Below are 24,892 nucleotides of genomic sequence, written 5' to 3'. Positions count from 1 at the left end.
ACAGAGTAAGCACCAAGTAACTATTCCTCTCTCTCCTTGCTGTGGTCTGACAGTCCTCCATGTCCTCTCCCCACAAATTCATATGTTGAAACCTAACCCTGCAAATGTGATGGTATACAGAGGTGGGAGGCAATTCAGTCCTGGGGGTAAAGCGCTCATGAATGGGACTAGCGCTGTTACAAACGAAGCTCCAGGGAGCTCCCCTGCACCTTCCACCATGTGAGGACACAGTGAGGAGGGACCGACTATGAACCAGGAAGAGGGCCCTCATCAGAGATGACCATGCCAGCACCCTGGTCTTGAACTTCCAGCCTCCAAAACTGTGAGTAATAAACTTCTACTGTTTATAGTCACCCAATCAGTGGTATTTTGTTACAGCAACCCAAATAAGGACTAAACTTTCTTCCTCCTCCTCGTGGTTATTATACAAATTAAGGGGAATGCAGGAAGGGAGGTGAGCCCCTATTCAGGCTTGTCCCCCGCCAGCCGCCTCACTCTTCTCTGTCCTTTATGTGTTGGCACTTGGGAAGGAGCCAGCCTTGAAACTGGATCCTTGACCACGAGTGGAGAGACAGGGCTGTGGCTGGATCATCACAAGACTGAGGGCCAATGCCATCCTGGGAACCCTAAAAGGGCTTCGCAGAGTAGGAGACATTGCACCGGGTGCTGAAGAATGAGGAAGGGCTTCACTGGTGGAGAAGGGGGTGGAGGGCAATCCATGAGGAATAACCCAACTTAGCTACTCTTCCTGCAAAGAGGAAGGAGGTGGGATGACAGGAAAGGCCTGGAGTCTCAGCCAACAGTAACCAAAGGCATAAAGATCTTGCACTCTCAAGTCCACTTGCGCTGGGGCAGAAAATGCATACATCAATGGTCTAAAGGAACCTGAAGGCCTCACCAGGGAGGACGATCCTACCAGAGAGACAGAGAAAGAGTGAAAACTGTCTGGACTCAGGGTGAAATCTTTTGAGCACTTGTAGCAGGATGTTTGCTTCAAGAAGAGGTGGGGGTGGGGTCTAGCGACTTCTCTGTTTGGAGACTGCCTTGGTGGGGAGGGGAGGGGTTCTGTTGCCACACAAGGCAGTGGCATATACACATAAAAGTGTGGGCACTCTGAGAGACCAGATGGGGCGGGGGGCTGAGTGACCGTGCAGCCCCAGCATACCACCCACCTTCTCAAGCTGCCAGGCCTTGGCAAACGTGTGCCCTTTGTGGGGATGCCTTCCTCTCACTGCCCACCTGACCACTTCCCTTCTTCCATCAGAGCCAGCTCAGCTGTCTTCTCTGGGCCAGCTTGCCCCCAGCCTGCTCAGGTACACACTCCTCCATGCCCCCGTGGCACCTGTACGCACACCCATTACAGTCCTTCCCCATAGCATCGCAACTGTCCCTTGTTATCCAACATCAAACCTTATTCTGAGCCCCACAAAGGCAGGATGAGCCATCAGAGTCCAACCAGTGCCTGGGATAGAACAGACTCATAAGCATTTGTTGACAGAATGTATGATGGAATGAACGAGTGAATTCCTTGACACTGGTGGTCTATCACCAAAATTCTTTCACCTGTTTTTAATATTTCCGTCCTCACTGGGAAATGGTGAGACTCAGTAAACATTCCTGAGATGAGACATGATTGTGTATATGCATTTTGACTTCTCTTTGTATATAACATATATTTATTATTATGGGATTTGCCAAGATGCTATTTTGACAAGCCAAGGGGTTTACAGGTGTTCACAATTCTCTCATCTTCCTAGTGTTCAGTCCATCAAATATCCAGGGTAGAGTGGGAAAACGAAAGCAACCAGCTCAAAAGAGCCCCACTACAAGTCTTGGGCTGTCAAATCTCAAAGGTCAAAACTGGCAGAAGCCAATGGTCTTTTCATTTATTTTTCTTGACGCCCATCAATGAAAGCAATCGTGAGTAAAAGTTGTACCTGCCAGGAAAGGAATTGTCCTTTGCACTTAGTGGCAACCTTCGCAGTTGAGGTGCATGCTGACAGCTGCTTCCTGAGCCCCAGGGAGGATCACACATCTATTCCTGGGTGAGGGCAGAGGGTAGGGAGAAATACTTTTTATCTTTTCACTGATTGGAGATCTTCTGTGATCTTGGACTGGACTTCTATTTTTTAGAACTTAGGTTTAAGAAGACTCACATTGCAGAACTACTGCAAACCGATCTGGTGTCCATGCACCTAACACAGAACACCTCCTGTGTGCCAGGTGCTGTGCTCTGCACTGCGAGGAGTAAGATGTACAAACCGAGGACTCTAGCTAGGATGCGTGTGGCCCAGAACCAGATGACCAAAGATCAGATGAGTCTTCTTGAGAAGGGTTTTTCCTGACTGGTTGAGAATGGGTCTCAGTTTCCTCAAAGCCATACCGGGGTGATACCGGGGTTCAACTGCAAGGCCTCCTCAGGGAAATAACATGAGGAAAAAAAAGACACAGAAGAGCTGTGTTCCCTTGTGTGTAACTCACAACTGTGGGCAAATCACTGAACCTCTTTGAGATTCAGTTTATTCATCTGTAAAATGAGGATAATAATATATATGACACAGATTGCAGTGAAGATGAAATGAGTTGACGGATGTTGATGTACTTGTAACCTGAACAAGCACTGCACAGATATTTACCATTAATACTGACAACACAGTGTCTACCTCCTGAGAACAAAAAGGAATGATGTGGCTCTACTGTTAAGCTGGGAACTAGATCAAAGCCAACATATGACATTCTGAAGAACAAGGTGCATGGTGGATGCTGGGTGGATAGTGGATGAATGGATGGATGGATAAATGCATGGATGGATGGATGGAATGGAGATTCCCTCTGGCTCTCTCTAGTGCACTGTGTATTCTTCTCAGTGCCCTGTGGCCTTAAAGGCCACAGTCCTTTTGGAGAAATAGTAACAGGTGTATTCTGAATAGACCCACCAGTAGAGACCAGTCCCATACATGGGCCTTGGGGGCTGCACAGGCAGGATCAGGCCAGGCCTGAAAGCCTTGTTACAAGCATGTCTACCCATAAGGGGGAGAAAATGAACTCTCTACCCTGTACACAAGTCCATCTCACCTCTCCAAGCTTTCTTTTTGACTTTTCTCCTTAGCGTTTAGTAAACAGTTACAGAAAGCTACTCATTTATGTGATCAACCAATTCAAGCTGAGATGTTAGCTGTAATTCTTTAATTTTGATGCATATCAGAATCCTGGTAGCACTTTCTAAAAATACTTATGCTCATGCCTCTTCCCGAGACTAATAAAATTAGAATTGGTTGGGTTGGGACTCAGGCATATCAATTTTGTAAAATGTGTGGTTATGATTTGTACCCCCAAATCTTAAGACCTACCATCTCAATGGTTTAAAGTCTAGGTGCTCCAGAGAAGACTAGCATTTTAGTAATTGTTTCAATATTGCTACTCAAAGAGGTGAGAAATATGACACATCCAGGTATAGTCAGTGGGATTGGTAGTTTTGGGGTCCAACTTAGGTCACTTTGCAGGACATGAAATTGCTAACCTTGGCCCACCTCACAACCACTCTCCTACAACCCGGAGCAGCCTGGAGGAAGGCCAGCCCAGGACCCCTTAGAGGGGCAGCTGGGAGGGGGCTCGGGGAGCACCCCCTTTGCATGTTATCTAGTTTAACTTCACAGCCACCCTGTGAGGTGAGCCAATTATTACTATTATACAGATAGGAAAGCTGAGGCTTGTAGAGACTCAGAGATTTGCCCAGACTTACACTGTGTGTGGGAGCTTCCTCCCTGCATACTTAGGACAGGCGTCTCATGACTACCCTCTGTTCAGACAACTCCCAGCTGCATGACTGTTCCTGTGACAGGTGTTGAGGAAATATGCCCCTGACAAGCCTGGGTGTGAGTTTTAAGGCTTTTAAAAATTATCTTTAAAGCCTCTGAAAGGCTCTCTCTTTTTAGTGTAAATCACCAGGACATTAAAGCCCTTATTGTATATTTATTAGTGTGCTATGCAGACCAAGGGGAAAACGGGAGAAGCTGACACTATGAATGACTTTGAAAGTGAGAAGAAACTGGGCCTGAAATTAAATCATTGTGACACTGCCACTCGAGGGCATCAATTTCAATAAATTATCACCCTTTTTTATTCCTGATCCCGTTTATCATGCAGGCAGGAACACTTTGGCCAGGGATGCTGAATGCCACAGGCCTCTGATTTCCCCATGCCAGCCAGACCTGCCACAGTGCGCTGGGCTGAGTGAAGGTAAACCCAGCACGGCCTGTCAAAGGCAGTCAGGCATCTTTTCAGAAGCAAATGCCCTGTGTCGTCTTTCCATGTTGCCCAACCCTGAGCCTATCCCTCACTCAGCCTGCTGAGACCATCGGGTCTGTTTACAGGAAAGTCCAGGGTTCTGTACATTAGTGGCGGAAGGTCTCTGTAGGTCAGTAGTGGGTGACTGCCCTGTTTGCCAGACTTGGGGGTGCCCACAGAGTAGACTGGGGATCATTTTCTGCTCCCCTAGTCCTGAATGGCAACCTGAGATAGGGGCCCGGGTGTTGCAGGAGGGAGGGAGGGGCGGAGGGCCACTGGAATCTCCACTTCAGGAGGTAAGAGGCTGGGAACGGCTGTGGTTGTTCCTTAACCACACTGCAAATTAGCGCTGGAGCCAGGGCTGACGCCACACCCTCCAACACCCACAAACCAATATCGCTTTGGGTTAAATTACTTTGGCAGGTCTCCCACTGGAATTGTTACTGGTTTTAAAGCTGGGATCTTTGGTCAGAATTGACTGGTTTAAATAAACATGACATGGGTTTTTCTTCACTTGGGGAGGGGCCTGCAGATTTTCATCTAAGGGCAATGAATTTGAGAATTTCTTGATGCAGCTGTTCAGCTGAGAGACAGACAGGCAAGAGCACAGGAGGGCTGGCTCTGGGGCCCAACAGGGACGTAAGCCTGGCTTTGCCAGGAGCCTGCACTTTGACCTTCATCACATCTCATCAGGCCCCGAGGCCTTGGCTTCCCCCATGAGGAAATTAATGGGGCTGATGGAACTCAAGTCTCCTCTGAGTGTAGGGGTTAAGCCCCCCTAGAAAGGTGAAGCTTTGAGCCAAGGAGAATCTTATTTCTCTGCCACCCTCTGGAATGAGCCTTGTTTGTGCTGTGAAAAAGACCTGACAGCTTACATGGCTCAAGCCCAGGTATCACCAAATCCTCTAGGTTTAAAACATCTTTTTGAGTATTAGTAATTCAAATGATTGGCAACTTCTATCCCCTCAGGACCCAATTCTTCCCTCCACACACTGTGTAGTTCTGGTCACACATAATAAAGTCCCTAGACACCCGAGGCTGCAGGAGAAAGCTGTGTGCATGGGAAGGGAGGAAGACTTGTGATGGCTCCGGGAAGGAGCCTTGGAGAGTCACTCCTACAGCCTGAGACATCACCAGCCCTTGAGTCTGTGTTCGAGTCCAGGAAGGTGCCAATTTCACCCCACCAATTGCCGTGAGACTGGACTGCTTTCTCTAAAACAGCCTTCAGCCGAAAGGCAGGGTTGCGCAGGAGGCAGATGCAGGAGCTGGGCTGCCTGTGCTGGCACTGCTGACTGGTGATCTCAGCTCGGCCTCTCACAATTTCTGGGCCCTAATTTAAAAACATCTGCACAAGCATGTGCTGTTGCTCTTTCACTTCTTCCTTACTGGACTGGGTGTTCCTTGAAAGCAGTGACTGTGTCATCTCCGGCTGTGTATTCCCAGCATCTATGACATGAGAGGGGCTCAATCGCTAGCTGTTAAATGAATTATGAACTGAGAAGGATCTAGTGTGTACTAAGTACAACGTGAGCCATCTTACTACGCCAATTCACAACTTTTCATATTAAATATGCATTATTATATTCATTCAGTTCATGGCCTCTAATTCTAGTTAAGATGACCTCTGCTTGCTGGATTCTGCAGCCAGCGGGGCTGGGCTATGTGACAGCCCATTTCTCTGCTTCCCTGCTCCTGTAGCCACTCCTGCCGGGCAGATGAGCAGATGAGAAGGCCAGGCACTCATTGGCAGCTGTCCCCTGGGAGACCCCGGGCAAAGCCAGGCTGCCTTGGCAGACGCGGGCGCTCACGCTCTGTGAGTCATTTAGATCTCACACAGGCTGCTGCTTCCAGGCAATGAGGAAGGGAGCAGCTGCTGGGATTCCCCGACTGTCTTCCTTGTCTCCAGTGCCTCCACGCAGGCTGTTACTTCCCATGATGCTGCACCGTGTGCTCACCACTCAGTGGTTTCCGGGGGACTTGGTGGCCTCTGACTTGTTGTTCCTCTGAGTGAGGCTTCTCCCCAGTCGACTTTGTTATGACAACTTCCTCCCTTGTTACTACAAATGCCAAATGTTGTTTTCCCAGGAGCAGTTCCCAAACCACCATGTTCTGTTCTGAGAGGAAGCCAGCCCTATCTGTAATCATCACTGTCATCACCACCAAGATTTCACAGTCTCCCCCCTCATCACGGTTATCACTGGGCTGCTGGGGTCATCTCTGACACTAAAGGGTATAAGTTTCCAGCAAGGCAAACTGCCAAGGTTCTCAAAACCTAAAGATTCTTCAGACTGGCACTGACCGTATAACCAGAGAGCAGGGAGTCTCAATCCTTTGTGATCCCAAATTCTAAGCAGAATGGAGCAGATTCGGGTATTAAGCAATGGCCTCTTACATTTGCATCCTGCTCAGAGTGTGCGAAACTCTTCACATCCTTAATTGCATTGACTCCACATGACCACATGAGCAGGGCTGGCATAATCATTCCCACTTTACAGATGGGGAAACTGAGGTTTGGGAGGGGATGGAATTTGCATGAAGTCACAGAGCTCATTCATGGAACATCCTTTCCTGGACCATTAAAGGCTGGCCTTCTGTATCCCTAGCACCTGTATGGTCCTAATACAAAGCACCCAATAAATGATTGTCATTGAACTGATGATTGAATAGTGAAACAGGACTTAAATTCAGGGCTTTGATTCACAGCATAATAATTTTTCTGCTGCACTACTGTGGTCCAATTGAATTCTTCCAGCAATGGGTAAAATAGTCTAAAGTCAAGCTGGTTAGCTTCAGACACCCTCTTCCCTGTCTAGCCAGTGACCCTGAGCAAATTATTTGGCTTCACTGAATTTCCTCATCTGTGAAATGGAAGATAATAACTGTGCCTGCTTCACTGTGCTGTGGAGTATTAATAACAAAATGTATGTATAGTGCACAGCAGTGATTGGCTAGCACATCTAGGAAGTGTGTAATTAGTGTTAACAATAGTTATTACTCATACAAGGGACCGGGCCTTATATATCTGTGACACCCGGGACCTAGTATGGTGGTTGGCACATACACGTACATGTAAGGCTCAAGACACCTGCCTACCCACACTGACACATCATGTGACATGGAGCACGTCCCTCACCTCTCCTGGTCTCAGTTCCCACACCTAGGAACTGACACAGTTGAACCAGGTAAATCCCAGGGTTCTTCTCAGCTCTAAAATGTTCTATTTATTTCAGTGGTTCTCAGTGAGGCAACTTTGCTCTCCAAGAGACATTTGGCAACATCTGGAGACATTTTTGTTGTCAATTAGGTGATGCTACTGGCATCTAGTAGGTAGAGGCCTGGGAAGCCGGGGACCATGCTCAGGACAATGTCCACAAAAAGAATTGTTCGGCCCCAGACGTCAACAGTACCGAGGCTGAGCAACTTGGATCCAACTCTACACATGAGCTCTCTGCACTGTTGGAAAAGCGCCTGTGCCCTGCAGCTCGCCAGCATGCCCGAGACAGCGGAGTTCCTCCACGCAGCAGAGCAGTCTAAGGAGTGCCCTTTCAGCTGCTACCTTCCACTCTCACCATGTTGATCTTGTTAGAGGGAGGAAGGCTGGCTCAGGCATCTTTAATTTAGATTGGAATCACTCTTGCTCATCACCAAACTCCAAGACAGCTCTGCCAAGGCTAGGGGAGAACAGCTTGACACAAGATGCTAGGAACCTGGCCTGAGGCCAAGCACCTGAAGACACAGGGGCAGCCCTACCAAAACCACCAGGTCAGTGGGCTTGCCCAGCACCCCTGCTCCCTTTCTCCTGCCCAAGCTCCCACCCTCCAGGGGGCAGATCAACTCTGGCGATGGAAGAGTCACCTTGGGAAGAAAATGCATTGGCCAGCGGGATGGACACTGAAACTGGTGACCATGACCACCTCAGGGGAAGCTCATGGCCTCCCACACCATGCAGTCTTGGTGTCCTTGTTCTCACCACATGTGGAGGGAAGACTACCATCACATGGTCCTTGGCTAGATTCATTCAAAGAATCTCGATCATCTGTTTGTGCAAGGTTCCTTCACATTCCGCTTCCTCTTTCCCAACCCTGTCCTCTCCCCCTGAATTCCTGCTGAGACACTATGGATTTCCAGGAAAGGACACAAATGAGTAAAGGGGAGACCTGGAGTCCAACTTTGGCTACTATAAACAGGCTTCCTATTTCCTCTCTCTGCCTCAGTTTTCCTGACTGTTAAATGGAAACTCACTTGGTAGTTATGAGCATAGGAAGACAAAGGGGGGAAAATTCTTTGCAAGCCCCCATGGCTAGCCACAGAGAGGAGCGATCCTATTCTTGATCATACTATGGAGGAACCAAGCCCTGCTATTTAGGAAGTGCTGAAACCCTGCAGCACTCTGCCCCTCACACACCTGCACATCCTCAGCCTGCATTTCAGGGAGACCCCGAACTCCACTTCCCCCTTGGCATCAATGAGTCTCCCTACCCCAGGCAGCACCTCAACAGATGGATTGCCTGAAGTCCCAACAGCCCTAGGCAGCACTCTCTGGTCTCTACCAAGCTTGGTGGGACACGAATGTCAAGCAGAAATCAGAATAAACTTTTCATGAGATCAGGCAAACACCTATAGAATGGCACTGCAGCAGAGGCCACCACCAGCGCCACCCATGAATGGAAGGCCTTGACATGTGGGCTTCTCACAGAAAAGGGAGACCCTGCTGGAGGAAGGCTTGGCCATCAGGAGACAGCTCATCCCTTACAGCAGGCATCTCAGACACCTGACATTTCTGACTTCTGGTGAACAGAGCAAGACACATTGGGCCCCTCCCAGCCAGTACAACAAGACATTTCAGAGGTGAGAAGATGGATACAAATTTAGGTATGAGGAGAGCATCCTTCTTGAAGCCAAGATTTCATTCCTGCTGGGATTGTAGCAGCTTATAGTTCCTTGAAGTGCAACTACTTACAGACGGGCCAGTGGCAGACGGGTGGGGTGAAGACTTTCAAGAAATTAGTAAGGAATCCATACAACTTTACTGGAATGGAAGTAGGCAAGATCTCATCCCAGACTCGGCATACCATGGAGGTGGATATGGGTAACATCATTGTTCAGATGAAGCCCCTCTGAAGGGTATTTTCTTAGAGGGAAGTTAAGTTTAAGCTTAGCTAGAATTTTGAGGTCTTTCTCCAGCAAACATGCCACAAAGAAGGATCTCTCACCCTTGTTGATTATCAGACAGGGGCCCCTCAAAACTGGGGTCTTACAGAATGAGAAAAGAGGCAGACACAGAGATGCCTTTGTTCAAGTTTGCTTTCCAATGTCACTACTTCTAGAAGCCTGGTGGATCACTGAGTAAGCAAGTGAGTATGTCCTAGAAGCTTAAGTGAGCTCACTGACATGGGTACTGGGCATGACTTCTGTGTTATGTAAGCCTTGGAGGTTCTAGGACAAAGCTTGTTTCCCTACTGAACTGGTACTGTTGACGCATCCCTGACCTTCTCTGCTCTGGGGTCCCACATTCCCGTAGGGCCTGCTCGGGCAGCCACAACAGTTTGCTCTTTCCCTTCCTGCCAAAGTTCTTCTGGTAAAATCCAGTTTCCTGCATATTAAATTATTTTCATTTTGGCCTTTTAACACTCCCCTTGGCTGTTTTCTTCTTGGCTCCATCTGGACTTTGGAAAAGAAATATCTTTAATACTTACTCATTAAATGCCCACTCTGCCAGCTGGTCCTCTGGCCTCTGGAAGGACTGCCAGCCTGGGCAGCCAGAGGGCCCCACAGATCACTGCCTGAGACAGCACCCAGGGAATATTAGCAGTAATGGCTCAATCTGGACCCTACCCATTAAAGGACAATTGTGAGTTTTAAGTAGATGTCACAGACTCTGAAACTTTGTAGCCAAAACCCAAATCTCTGTTTATATAATGGATGTTGGACATGGGGAAGGACTTACCCATGCTTCCCCGGAGTGGGTACCAGGAGGATCTCTCTTCCAGCCTCATTGTGGGGCAGCAGCTGGGCGACGTACCTCCCGGAGGGCTGCAGGTGCCTGTGCACGGAGACGGCCAGTCTGCAGTGCTCGCTGCTGCTCCTCATCCACGGGCTCAGGATGGTGTGCTTGGAGTTTGCCGAGGTGTTGAGGAGGAGGAAGGAGCCTGTCAAGAGACAAGGAAAGGGCCTCTGTATTGTGTCCAGATGGGAGGACCAGCATCAGCGCTGAGGTGGGATTTTAAGGCCAATGGCATCGAAGTCAGCAATGCTGGAGGCTTCCCCTACTTTCTTCTCACACACCTAAATAGCCCTCTTGCCTCTTTTTTAGGTGGTCTTTGAAAAAGTAAAGCCTGAGGCAAGAGGACAATGACTCGAGACTTAGGCTTTATAATCAGGCAGACCAAGGTTCTCACCCTAGCACCCCTACTTACTAGCTCTATGTGTTTGAGTCTTGGGTTATTCATCTATAAAGTGAGAATGAAAACATCTACTTCAAAGGGTGGTTGTGAGGATTATGTGAGGTAAGCATGAAGAGCATTTTACCCAGTTTTAGGTAGAGAGGAAGCACCCTTATAAAATAATCAATTCGTTGATTTTAACTGTCTTCTACGTTAAAGTAGACATGACAGCTCACAGATTCTTTGCCAGCCAACAGGCACAAATAACAAAGCCACATAAGAAACAGGAGAAGAATAGGAAGGATTACCTAATCCTCAAAGAGTGACGAGAGTCAGAAACCCACCCCAGGTGCTAAGACATTCTTGGTCTAGGAGGACAGCCTAAAGAGAGTCCCTCCCCCTATTAATGTGCCCAGAGTGGAAACAGGACATCAGTTCCATCATATATACATCCATGTAGGGTATCTCCACATCTCACAAACCAGGACACTCTGGGAAATCTCAGGCCATCCCACAGGTCAGTTTAAATCCGAGCTGACCTGAGTTATCCATATCACATTCAAGCCAACTTGGGAGTCAACTGACACCTGTTGGACAATTCAGAATTTTCCAGGAGTGTATGGGTTGGGTCTAGGCTCTTAAATAGTTACAACTAGTTCAAGGTTTTCCTTGAGAGGTGGGTGGCTTATTTGGGTCACCTTCATGGTAATTAAGATCATGGCTCCTGCTCTGCTGCTTACCAGCTAAGTGATCTTGGGCAAAGCATTAATTTTCTCTGGTTTCAGTTTCCTTGTTTATAAAAGGCGGGGGGGTTGACTAAATTCAATGATCTCTTATGATCCATTTCAGCTCCTGAGTCTATTAATCATGTGAATTGCAGCTAGTCTCCACAAAGAAAGCCCTACAAATCCCTCCTGGTTCCATGCCTGTAGCAGCGTTTCCCTCTAGGGCAAGCCAACCCTAATTCAAGTAGCACAGGCCAAGCGACCTGCAAGAAGCCTGCACCCACGGGCTTACTGTCAGCATAAAAGCAGGGCACCATTTGTTGTTCCCGGGATCCCTTCTGATGCGTTAATTTTACTTGCCACACTTACACATTGAAGTTTTGGACCATTAGATGCTGCTCCTTTTGTGGTGAAGGCCTATTCCAACAAGATCCCCAACTCCTCCTCTGGGAACCAGCTAATGAGTGCTCAGTCTTCTCAAACCACTCCCTGCCCAGGTACTTCAAAACAGTCTCCTACAGATAATGCAATTTATTGAGTAGGCAAAGGCACTAGTGGCCTACAGTAGAGAATGATGCAGATGAACGAGAAGGGGATTCCTACCAGAAACAAAGCATTTCCGAGGACACATACTGCATCGGAAATTTGGAGAGTTACAATATTCTGGGAGTAGATAAATGTGACTTTCAGTTAAAATCAGGATGAGGTCAGCACAAGACTGCTTCGGAGCTGAATTGGGGGCATAGGTCAGCACTGGAAACCAAATCCTCTGTAATTGTTGAGAAGTTTCAGCATGGCATATGGGCCTTAGAAAAATGCACTACAACTCTCAGTAAATAATCTCCATTATTACCCTGTTTTACAGTGGGGGAGATATTCTTGTCAAGGGCATAGAGGTAAAAGGAATTAGAATCAAAGACTCAGAATTAGAAAGAACTTAAAGATCATCTAATATAATGCCCTTGCTTTTCTAGAGAATCAGTCTGGAGATTAGAATGAGGAAATGACTCGTCCAAAGTCTTAATTTGAAAGTTCAGACCAGACTCCAGGTCTCTGGACTCCTAACCAGTACTTTCCCCTTGTATCTTTCTCATTGTCCCACTGTATTCTTCATCCTAAAATATGACCAGGGCGCCTTGCGGCCAAGTTGTGTATCTCAGAACTCAGAGGGATGGAAAAGGAGAAAGATAGGGAGATGGGTACTGGACAAAATCCATTTGTTCACTGATTTTCTTACTCACTCCTTTCTGCCCTCAAATTTCACTTATTGGATGCCGACTTTCTGCAAACACCCAAGCATTGGCTCTACCCTGGGGACACAGACGTGAGCCAGACACAGTTCTGGGCTTCAAGGAACACTCCTGTAGGAGTGATGAGATACCTGCACTAACTTTAATCAAAAGTAGAGGTTATAGAGTCATAAGACACATACAGATAAAGAACTTTGAGAGGCACTATGAAAGAGACATTAGGTTCAGTTGGGAAGAGTCAAAAAGAAGATGACCTTTAAGTTCGATCTTAAAGGGAGAGGAAAACAAAGATACTGGCAGAGACAGCTGTGCAGGAGTTGAGAGGAAGAGGAGTCAAGGCAGAAATGTAGAAAATGTGTAGTGGCCTTTGGCTGCAGAATGGGGTACATGAAGAGAAGGCTGGGAATTAAGGAAGGGTGGTGGGTGTGGACCAAACCAGAGAACATTTAATTCCTGGCTGAAGATGTTCAACTTTATTTTGTGGACAACAGAGAGCCAGAAAAGGTTTGAGTAGGATAGGGATATCATCAGAGTGGTGTTTCAGGAAGATTAATCTGGTATGGCTGGGAGAGGGGGATCAATAATGACCCAACCTCATCCTCCACAACCAGTCCACACAGGCAAGGGTGTGATAAATGCAAATGTGATGTGTTTAGTGTGTTACCGTTGTAAGCAAAGGTGCCATGTTAGAGGCAGACTCTGGGATCCACTGGGGTTCCCAATACTAGGTTAGTGTGCATCTGTTCAGAGCAGGTGAGAGCACTGGAAGCATCTCTGGGGGGCAGTCTTACTCCAGACACTCTGGGGGCACACTCGGGTTAGGATGAAGCCACGCACATCACATATAAGGGAGCAACAACTGTACCCTGGTCTGAGACCCTACTCTGATGTTCTTTGTTAGTGGAAAGTTGGGCAAAATAAAGGAGGTGGCTCCCTTCTTCTCAGAAAGATTACATGTGTGTGTGCACGCATGCGCGCAAGCACACACACGCACACACACATACCCTTGAGAAACTCAAGTTCCCAGAAGGAGTGAAGCAAGCTGAAGTTGATGTGCCTTGGAATGCTTCCTGTACCCCTCTACCCTCCTCCTGGGTGTGGAAACACATGTAAATTCTGTCCTTGTGATTCAGTACTTCCATGAGACTCTTTCAAGGCTGACTGGAAGATAGATTACTTTTCCAGTTCTAATATGTGAAATGATGTTTATATGAATTTTATTTTGTGCAACTGGACTGTCAATAAGAGACTGAGCTTAAAGTATTTTCACTCTCAATGAAACTCTATAGTTGAGAGCTAGCTCTTCATCAGCAGCTTTCCTCAACCCCCCAAAAATAAAATAAAAGGAAAAAATGCATTTCATAAATTCCTTGGGATATTGTCAGTATAAATCTTTAAAAGTTAGTGAGAATTTATCTCTCCTCTCCCTCATTCCTGTTTCCTGTTTATTTTGCTCAGAATAGCTTGGGGCTAAGGGAAGGCTCTGGGGTCCCTTCTAATTAAGAAGGATGACCTGGCAGCTCACAGACCTTCCCCCAGTGTGAGCCACGGAGGGTGGAGAAGCAGATCAAAGAGCCCTGCTTACATGGTGCCACGATCATGGTTTCCTTATTATTGGATTGTGTTGATTTATTCAGTGATTAAATATGAAATGGTTGTTATTTTTACCTCTGGTCACCAGCATAGGGATGTATCACTCTCATCCTAGATAGCAGGGCTCAAATTATGAGCCAAAAACCAAATGGCATGAATCTTGAGATCAGACAGACTCTTCCATATTCAGGATCTCTCTCTATCCAGTTCTAGGCTTTAGACAAATTATTTAAACTCTTTAAACCTTCATTTGCTCAGATTTAATAATGAGTGCAGCCTACCTCACGTGGCTGTTGTGGAGATTAAATTAAATTACATGCATGGAGTGGCCAGTACAGTGCCCGGCCCTTAGTAGGAATGTGATGAATGTTGATTTCCTGCTTTGAGGGGTGTCTTAGTCAGGAGCTCCTTTTATGTGTCACTAAACTTGGAATAAAATGGACTGAATTTGAGTGCTGATTCTGTCACTACCAAGGTTCCTTTGTTTGTAAAATGAAAAGGTTGGATAGAGTCTCTCTGAGAACCCTTACAGCTCCAAACTGTCAGTAATTCTGTCTGCCTGCCTAGAATACGATCAGTCTAAAGGAAACATGTCAAGTCTCCAAGCCCCTAAATCCTAAAGACTTCTTCTTCTAATTCACTTCTCTGAGGCTTGTACACCAACAGTTTCAGTCAATGGGCCAAATACTCTGTAAAATGTGATTCCCTGACCTGCTTCCACTCTTCTGATTTACATAAATACATCCCCAGGAAGGGCTCCAGTCTTAGCATCACTTGTTTCTATAGATGTTTCTGCTATCAGGCTGGTACCACTTCTAAATTTCTCGTATTGAACACAACGCTTGCCACACAGCAGGTACTCAATGACTTTAAAAATCAAAGTAATTTATACATACGACAAGGAATCAAATAGTTCAGAATAGCACGTAATAATAATTTTTTAAAAAACTATCCTTAAATCATGCTCCTCTCACCAAGTCCCAAAAATATTTTTAAAGATTTCTAATCTTTTGGCAACTGCTTTCATGATTCTAAGTATTATGATCACAGTGTTATTTGTTGGTGTAACAATTTTAGGCCCCTTAACATTGATGGTACATTAAGAAAAATGATACTCTTCCCCTTCTAATTCTTTATTTTTTAAATCCCTTTTTACTTTCCTATTACTTTCCCTTTTAACTTTGCATGGTAAATTTATTACATGTTCCACCAGCTTTAGCCAGCATCACCTGACTCTCCTCCCTGGAAGATGCTGCTGTGAGTCTTCCTGCTCTTCTGCACTTTTCCTCATCCATGTCCATCTCCCAAGGCAGCTGAGCTTTTCCTGTACATTGTCAAAACTGTGTAAGAATGATTAAGTCTAGTGTTTTGTTTACAGGTTGATGCTAAACATTGAAAATCAACAAATAGAGCTTTTATACTGATAACTATATGTCCTTTTTTTCCCCTGTAGTGAGCAAGGGTTATATTTATAAGCTTCTTTATAGGTCCAGTAATGCATCCCACTCCACGGAGAATGTTGCCAGCATCAGGATCAAATGAATATTCGTATTCATTCTCTCTCTCTCACATTTTCACTTGTCAAAATTATGGCACATTATAATTTGCCTTATATTTGAATCAGGACTCTCCTGGGCAGTTTGTTTTTCCAGAAATGTCTAATTGTTTTCCTATTTTATTTATTTTCTGTCTGCCTTTTGCACCATATCACTAACACTTCAACATACTCCCTGAAAAATCTCTCCAGTCTTCTTGAAGATGTTGATTTCCTGTTTTTAATTTGTACCAGTTGCTTTCTGGGCCTCCAGTAATGCTATCATTCTAGAATTTCTTTTGACGAGAGCTCTTTCATTAGTCTCACCATCCTCAGGGGGAAACTTTGCAAAACTTTGAGTATCCGCAATATTTTTATTTTATTTTCACACTTGGTTGATAGATTTTCTGGCTATAGTTTCTAAATTGGAAAATTTGCTTCAGAAATTTGAAGGCACAGCTTTAGTGTTGTCTAGCATCTGTGTGACTGAGGCGGCGTCTGAGGCTGGTTTTACTATTCATTTCTTTGTAGTCAGTCTGGTTTTTTCCCTCTTTGGAAGGCATCAGTATCTTTCTTTAACACTGAGGTGCTGAAATTTCAATACAATGGATCTAGGAATGGATCTCTATAAAAGTTCCTTGGTGGCATTTGGTCGACTCTTTTAGAAAACACGTGTTTCTTTCACCTCTGGTAAATGTGTCTTATTATTTCTCTGATAGTTTCATTCTCTCTCTTCTCAGTCTTGATTCTTTCTGAAGAGCTTTATCTCTCAAGTTAACTTCTGTTACCTATTTATTTTTGTTTTCTCTGGTGTCAATTTATGTAGATATTTCCTTTTCATGCTGCTGGGCTATCATATGTAGGGTGGTCCTGGGTCAGCCCCTTACACAGAGACAGGAGAGACTAGGAGCGCTGACAGGAACTTCTCTGTACCTAGTTAGTGCTTGTTCTCCTTGTAAGAGTTGGCCTGGTGAGGCTGGTGAGGGGCAGGCCTTCCTGCAGTGGCCAACTCCAGCATCATGGACACATCACCCTCTGCATGAACCTTAAATGCTCCCACCAATGGCCCTAGTTCTGTCAGTCCACTTGAATCTTTAGAGGAGCACCCCCTGTTTCTTCCCCCTGTGGTTAAGCATCCTGTTACCTTTTCGTCTGGAAAAATGGGGTTGAAAGTGGGTGGAGATCAATAGTTAATCACACCACAGAGGAATCCCATTTTTCCTCCTGACTCTCATCCTTCCTTCCAGAGGATCCCTTATCAGTACTTATTGTGGTGCCTCCAGCAGATGGGCCCCCTCTTCTGCTCTAAATCCCCTTTTGCATCTTCTCAGCTATGGCCACTTTATTTCCTTCATCTACATCTTCCATCTCCTCTTTGGGTTCTAGAATTCACTCATGGTTCCCCTCCTGTTCTGTTTGTTATTCAGGATTTCTTCCTCTGTTGAATCCTTTGTTATCACTTTAGTGGGATTGAAGGAGAGAAGAAGACAAATGTGTGCTCCGTCCACCATCCTGAACTAGAAGTCTCTTAATCATATTCTTTGTGTGAGAATATGAATAAACAAATGCATGTACAGAGTTCCATCTCAAAAAATCACACATGATTCTGGCACCACTGGTTAACTATCTACATTGCAATTAAACTATTAAATCATTAGTATAAGCTATGACTTGATCATGATGCCATTCATATTAGGTGGGACCTAAGGAACAGCAGAAGTTTAATGGGCTGGAATATGCACAAAAGTGCAATGTGCAGACACAAGCCGCTAGGTGCAGCATCAGAGAATAATGCTGTGACATCACCCAGAGTATGTTCCGTAGAACACGAGCCCCACAGGGTGTTAATAGGCATTATGAGAAAGCCTCATAACCAAGTAATTTTGAAGATTATTGGGTTAAACAAAAGTAAACAGGCTCTTGCCTTGCAGGACTTCTTAGAATCTTAATATGCCATTAAGAGTTTTGACTCTTCAAGAGTGGAATTTAAAATGAAGATTTCCCAAACTCCTTTGGGCACAGAACTCTTGCTATTGTGTATAATGTACCATGAAATATGCTTTGAAACCCTCTTCTATTCTATTTCTGCTCGAGACCACTTTCAGAAAGTAAGAAAGGAAAAAACATCATGATAAGAATGAATGTAGTGTGGAAGTGAGAAATACATCTATAGCTGTGTCCACATCTATATCATCTCTTAAATCATAAATCTTCTCTGTTTGTATGACTTTCAAACTGTCCTCTCTTCAAGAACTAAGCTTCTTATGGCAAAATCATACTTTTGGAAAGGCTCCTCTGAATTAGTGCATTTTTCTCTCTACCTGAGGATACCTAAAAACTCTGACTTTTAGAATGTCAGAGCTAGAAACAAACATGGTGGCCCCATTGCTGTACTGGGGAGAAAACCAAGAAGCAAAGCTAAGGACTTATCCAAGGTCACATCACAAAATAGTAGTAGATGTGGGATTAGGAGTAAGGTTTTCAGACTCCCTGTCTAAAATAGTGGAACATCCAGTGTCTGCCTGCCCATGATAGAGATCTACAATGATATTTTTGCTCAAATATTCTATGGCCAGTTTCCCCAGACATCACTTTCTCTCTTTGTACTCCTAAAACTCTGAGGATTAAGCCCCGCAGATGATCTCAAGCCTACCTATCTGGCTGTCTCAGATCTAAATCACAGACTAAGGCTTGGGCAAGTGGGATCCAGACAGACAAGTAATCTTTTGGAAATCACTCTTGGGGGCTTAGGGTGGTCCCCAACACCTGGCAGTATTTTAGGGTCTCTTCTGTTTATGTGGTCTTATGAAGTCCCAAAACAAATCAGGACCATGGAAAGAGCTCCCTTATTGTTTATTTTTAAAATTCTAATTCTGCTACCAAATGTAACCTCAACTCAGGTTTTAGGTTTCAGTACAGAGTTTTGAAATTTAGAGGAAGGAATATGTGGGATTGTCTTCACTGGCATGCTTTGCCTAAAAATGGGATAATTTAGGAATCCAGAACTTCAAAGACCTGGAGCTCTTGGGAATCATTTAGTTCAACCTTTTTACCTTGCAGTTGAAGACATTCAGACCAGGGAGTTGAAGGGCTGTGCCTAGATTCCACAGTGGCCAGTTGAACTGCGTTAGGACCCAGCTCCTTCAGTCCCAGCCCTGTGTACTTTTACCGCCTCTCTCTGCTGTGATGTCAAATATTTGGAATTTGCTCTGCTATCCTCCACCACTAGGGCTTAATGTATTGCTGTACTGCACCTTCACTGGAAAGCACTTTGAAGAGAAATGGTATCAGTTTTTGAGATCAAATGATTAGAAACACCAAGTGTGTTCATTAAGGAAGGCAAGGGAGGTAGAGAGAGTTGATTTTTCTTAACAGTATTATTAATCTTAACACTATGATTTCAGCTGTATCCTAAAGTAGTAGTACATTTGCACGTTTAGTGAAAATCTGTAAATTATCTCTCGGGTCCAAGTTAACTGAGGCAAAATTTCCCTAGAAATGGTAAAATATATTTATGCTTGTGTGTACTTACAGTAAATATATACATATGTATATATTTGCATGTGCATGTTTATGCATAGCTATATATGTATATATTTTATGTGCATATACATCTATATATTTACATATGTATATCTGTGTGTGTATGTTTATATAGATCCCCTTTTAGATCTCTGACCCTGTTAAAAAAAAACAAATCTTTTTTGGGGAGACACATTTTGTTACTGTTTTTGTTTTTGTTTTTAACCAATGGGTTTCATTTAGGAAAAAAGGAAAAGGCTAAAAATCTCTACATACTGCATGTGTGTCCTGGGGAGTCAGCAAAAAAAGATAATAAAAGGCAAAGCATATAACTAGAAGGAATCAAGCTAAAGTGCTGAGAAACCTCTTTTCCCTAAGAGCTCACTGTGGTAATCCTCAAGGAAAACAGAACAGCACTTGATGTGATGAGCAGGAGAAAGAAGCAGCCAAATGAAAACTAAACAATTGATTTAATTCAATGAGAAGCAGGAGGAAGGAGAGGAAAATGTCTGCTGCAGTGGGGTAGGGCAAAAAGGAGTCAGGGGACCAAAGTGCCTTTGCCGCAACAAAATCCACTTTGGGGGGAAAGAAGCACAAAATTAGGTTTTCCCTTTTCCTCGTAGATTCTTAGCTCTGGAATCAGATTGTTCAAGTTTTGCTTCAGTCCCAGATGTCAGAGTATAAAAATCTTCCATGTTACTTTTTAAATTTTGCTAAGAGGTAGCAGATATTATTACTCTATTTGTGCAGTTCATTGATTTTTTTAATTAAAAATTTAAAAAGCAATTTTTGACCCATTTCCTTGTGGGGGTCTCAGAATCTCAGCCACATGATAGTAAGACCTGACATTCATGTGCTGAGGATCTTAGACACCCTATTGTTGAAGGAGAAGCAAACATTGAAACAGCCAAGCCACAAAGCGCAAAACAAGGGAAGGCCACTGTATCACCACATGCCACTCTGGGAATGCTGCACGGAGCAACACGACACCATCTTGCCCAACTCTTTGCTTTTTAGAAGAGGAAGCTCACATGCAGGAAGCTGAGGCAGACCAGGCAAAGGAAAATGGTGAAGCCAAGTTCTCAAAGGTTCTAGAATGAGCCAGCTTCTTCTAATTGGTCTTCCACTTTCCACTTCCCCTCCCCCCAACATTCTACACAGTAGCCAGAGCCATCTTCTTAAATGTAATTTAGTCACTCCCTTGTTTTAAATTCTTCAATGGCTTCTCACTGACAATAGATTAAAATCCAAATTCCTTACTATGGTCCTACAAGGAAGGCCAGAGGATAACTGACCCGTAGCAGACACCACAGGTTGGCTCACTCAGCACCCCAACCAACTTCCTTCTCTCTTGCCTTCTTCTTTTATTGAGACTGGAAGTTAAAAAAAATGACTGGTTTTAATAGGCCTTCCTTCCAGAGAGGACGCAGTTCTGGCCAGTGAAATGTAAGCAGCATTGTGCTCGTAGGGTTGCAGAATTAGCACATAAAAACACAGGACACCCAGTTAAATGTGAGTTTCAGGTAAATAATGAATACTTTTTTCAGTATAAATATGTCCCAAATATTGCATAGGGCATACTTATATTAAAAGCATTATTTATTGTTTATTTGAAACTCACATTTAACTGGACATCCTGTTTTTATCTGGCAACTCTATGTTCTGGACAATTTGGGGATAACTTCACTCTGCTTCTTTCTTCTTGTTGCCTAGAATGTGGACATAATGCCTGGAGGTGTGGCAGCTGTCTCCTGACCATGAAGCGGCAAGCATGAGCATATGGAATAGAAAGGTAATGAGAGTTGAGTCACTAATGCTGTTTTTGGATATCTGCACCATTGCCTGTCTCTGGTCTTCTTCTAATGGGAAAAATACAACCCAACACCCAAGATCTTTATTTGGCTAAGCCACTGTAGCGAGGGTTTCTGCTGTTTTATAGTTGATGCTCTGTAATCTTGTCTATTTTGGGCCAGCTATCCAGTGCCTAACATAATGACAGGGACAGTGCTCCCTCAAGAAACATTTCTTGAATGGATAAAGAAATTACAGGTAACAAAAAAGGTGGGTAATTCACTTGTTTCCTTGTATCTTATCTAAAATAGTGTCATTCTTCTTATTTATTTTGGGGAGAACATTTTTCCCTTTTGAACTGACTGGTGACTATACAGGAGTATTATTTGCAACACAAAACAAATCAATTTTTTTAAATGCCTGGAAGTTTGGACTCTTTAAGATCAGTATTTTTCAAATAGCAGTTTGTAACCCATTAGTAGGCCATGAAATCAGTTTAGTGGGCGGCAACCAGCATTACATAAAAAGGAGAAGAAGAAAGGAGGAGGAGATCAGGAAGAGGAAAACAATAAAGTATCCATATTATAATTTTTCTTTGGGAAATAATGGCTTCTGATCTATACATGTACACACACATACACACACACACACACATTTCTGTCTACCATGTTGTTTTGTAAAATGTGTTACTTAACTGTGGATCACAGTTAAAAAAATCAAAAGGCTCAAGATGAATATTGTTCAGATTTCAAATGTTCGTATGTGGAAATTACACTGCCCAAGTTTTGTTGCCTGTGCCACCTCTCACTAGCTGGGTGATTTTGGGAGGAGAAGAAATCTATTTGGACAGCATTTCATGATTTATAAAACTCTCTCATACAAACAGTTGTATAACAACTTGGTTAAATAGATGCTTTCCTCAGTTGTAGCTGTGTCTAATATGGCATGTGGCTACTGATGTGGATCAAGAAATGTGGATCAAGAAACTGAGGAACTGAATTCAAGTTTTTTAATTTTAAAAACTTTAAACTTAATTTAAAAATTAATTCAAAAATGGACACTTGATTTGATTATTAGAAAAATACATTTGGAACAACTTGGGTATGTGAATCTAATTTTTCAACCATAAATTTTATGAAATATAGATCAAATATTTCAGATGAAAATTTAGGCTCCAAAGTGACATGTACTGTAAATATAAAATGTACACTGGATTTCAAAGGTTTATTACAGAAAAAAGAATATCCAATATTTCATGAATAATTTTTATATTGATAAATGTGGAAATGATAATATTAGATATATTGAGTTAAATAAAATACATTATTGAAACTAAGTTCACCTGTTTCTTTTTACTTTTTGTAGTATGATTTCTAGAAGATCTAAAATTACATTTTTTGGCTCATATTTCTATTGGGCAGCACTGCTCTGAGGATCAAGGGTCTTGCCCTAGGCCACTGGATGAGAAACCGCTTCAATCACTGCTACAATCCAGGTTATTTTACTCCAAATTCATGGCTCTTTCTGTTAAAGTACAAGTCACATCTCCCCAGGCTTCACTGTTATCTGTAAAATCAGAGAGTGAACTACAAGATGATAGTAACAATAATGATGGCTAACATTTAATGAGTGCCTAACATGTCCTGTGCACTAGGTTAACATTTTACAATGTTTACTGCATTTGATTTTACAACAACTCGATAAGGTAGCTTTGTGATTATTATACCCAATTTTCAGATGAGGAAACTAAGGTTCAGAGATATCAATTAACCTGCCTATCAGCTCAGGGTGGTGCAGACTGAGGGCCCACTAGGAGGTCCACACAAATGACTGAAGATTTAGAGCCTTTCCCTGGATGACAGCCCTCACAAAAGCATCTCGGCTCCTTTGGGTAACATGTAACTGTATCTCCCAGAATCCTGTTAGATTAATTTCCTTTGGGAAATAATATCTGCCTGATCTTGCTGCTGATTCCAATACCATACAGCAGAAATCTCCAAGCACCACAGTCTTTGAATATATAGATAAGGCTCAAGGTGACCTTGTATCTGAAAAATTTTCAACCAGAAAATTGAAATATGGGCTTCATTACTATGGGTGCTTATTTAAAGATCTACTTGCAATTTGAAACTAAATTTCAATAACAGCCTTCAAATACAGGGACAAATCATATTTTCCCAGTGAAATTATTATTTTTTTGTTATAAACATTGTGTATTCTCATTAAACACAATTTGGGAAAAAAACAGTAAGAGAAAGCAATTTGTTTATAATTCTACTACTCAAACTTTGTATTTTGTTTGTGTTTTTTGTTCCTACACATGCATAAAATTTTTTAAATTTATAATTCCACTAAGTATACTTTTTTCCCTTGCTCTCTCACTTAACATTATGTCATAAGCATTTTCTATGCTCTTGTGTAGGCTTTACAAACATATTTATAAATACTTCTATAATATTTCAGTAAGTGGACATCACATTTAAGCTATTTCTTTAGTTTAGACAGTTAGGTTGTTCCCAATTCTTTGCTATTATAGAAAAAGTTGTTCTCTTGCTCCCCCGAATAGTAGTCTTTCTGAAGTGGCAGTCCACCAACATGTATCAAACCTTAAACTGTGCTTATTCTTTGACCCAACTGTTTCCTTTCAAGGAATTTGCTTTGAAAAAATAGAGTTATCCAAAAAGATTTCTTTGCAAAGTCACTTAGCACTATTTATGTGAGCAAATATTTAGAAATTTACCGGTAAATGCCGGACATAGGAGATTAGTTAAGTAATGTATGGTGTATCCACGTGACGAAGTACTTCATGAAGCTAATAGAATTCTGTCTTAAAAATAAGTGAGGATTCTTTTAAATACTCCTACTAATGATGACAACAGCTTTCCTTTACTGATTACCAGGCACTGCGCTTCTGCCTACTTAGGATCTAATTTAACCCTCAAGAACCCATGTGTTTGGTACCATTATTATCATTTTCTTTGTACAGATTCAGAAACAAGCTTAGAGGGTTAGGATTAGGTGACCTCTCAGTGCCACACAACTGGTACCAAGTAAGCAGTGAAACCAAGACACAAACTCTCCAGGGCTTACTACATCCTTAACCATCAGGCTGTATAAACACCTGTGATGTTCACTATCATTATACGGAGAAGGCAGTTACAAAAAAGCATGGATAGGATGACCCAATATGGTAAAATACGTGTAAGAAGTTTATGAGTATATATTTGGAAAGAGAAAACACTTAAGATTATTAACCCCAGGATAAATGGGTAACTCCGGATGGCAGAATATTTTTCTTTATACTTTTTTGAATTTTCCAAAACATGTTACTTTTTCAATATTTTTTATTACAGTAAGATATACCCAACATGAAACTTACTTGCTATTTTAACCATAAGTGTACAAATCATTGGCATTAAGTACACTCACAATGCTGTTCAACTATCACAACTATCCAATTCCAGAACTTTTTCATCATCCCAAACAATCTCCCTATTACCCACTTTCTGCAGCCCTGGTAACCTCTATTCTACTTTCTGTCAGTATGAATATGACTGCTCTAGGTACTTCATATAAGTAGAATCATACAGTATTTGCCTTTTTATGACTGGCTTATTTAATTTAGCATTTCTTCAAAGTTTATCCATGTTGTACCATGTGTCAGAATTTCATTTCTTCTTAAGGCTGAATAATATTCCATTGTGTGTATATACCACATTTTGTCTATCTATTCATCTGTTGGTGGACATTTGGGCTGTTATAAATAATGATGGCTACTATAAGCAATGTTGTTATGGACCCTGGTAT

General features: G+C 43.2%; 1 protein-coding gene across 1 annotated transcript in view; it reads right to left on the bottom strand.

The window, feature by feature from the left end:
- Positions 1–24,892, bottom strand: part of ALK (ALK receptor tyrosine kinase) — a 679,224-nt gene that overhangs the window by 303,382 nt on the left and 350,950 nt on the right. The window contains exon 4 of the mRNA XM_064494637.1: positions 10,235–10,436. Within this exon, the coding sequence (XP_064350707.1) occupies positions 10,235–10,436 (202 nt within the window). The remainder of the gene's footprint in view (positions 1–10,234; positions 10,437–24,892) is intronic.

Source organism: Camelus dromedarius, chromosome 15 (genome assembly GCF_036321535.1).
Source record: "Camelus dromedarius isolate mCamDro1 chromosome 15, mCamDro1.pat, whole genome shotgun sequence".
Lineage (NCBI taxonomy): Eukaryota > Metazoa > Chordata > Mammalia > Artiodactyla > Camelidae > Camelus > Camelus dromedarius.
This window is presented reverse-complemented; position numbering and strand designations above follow the sequence as displayed.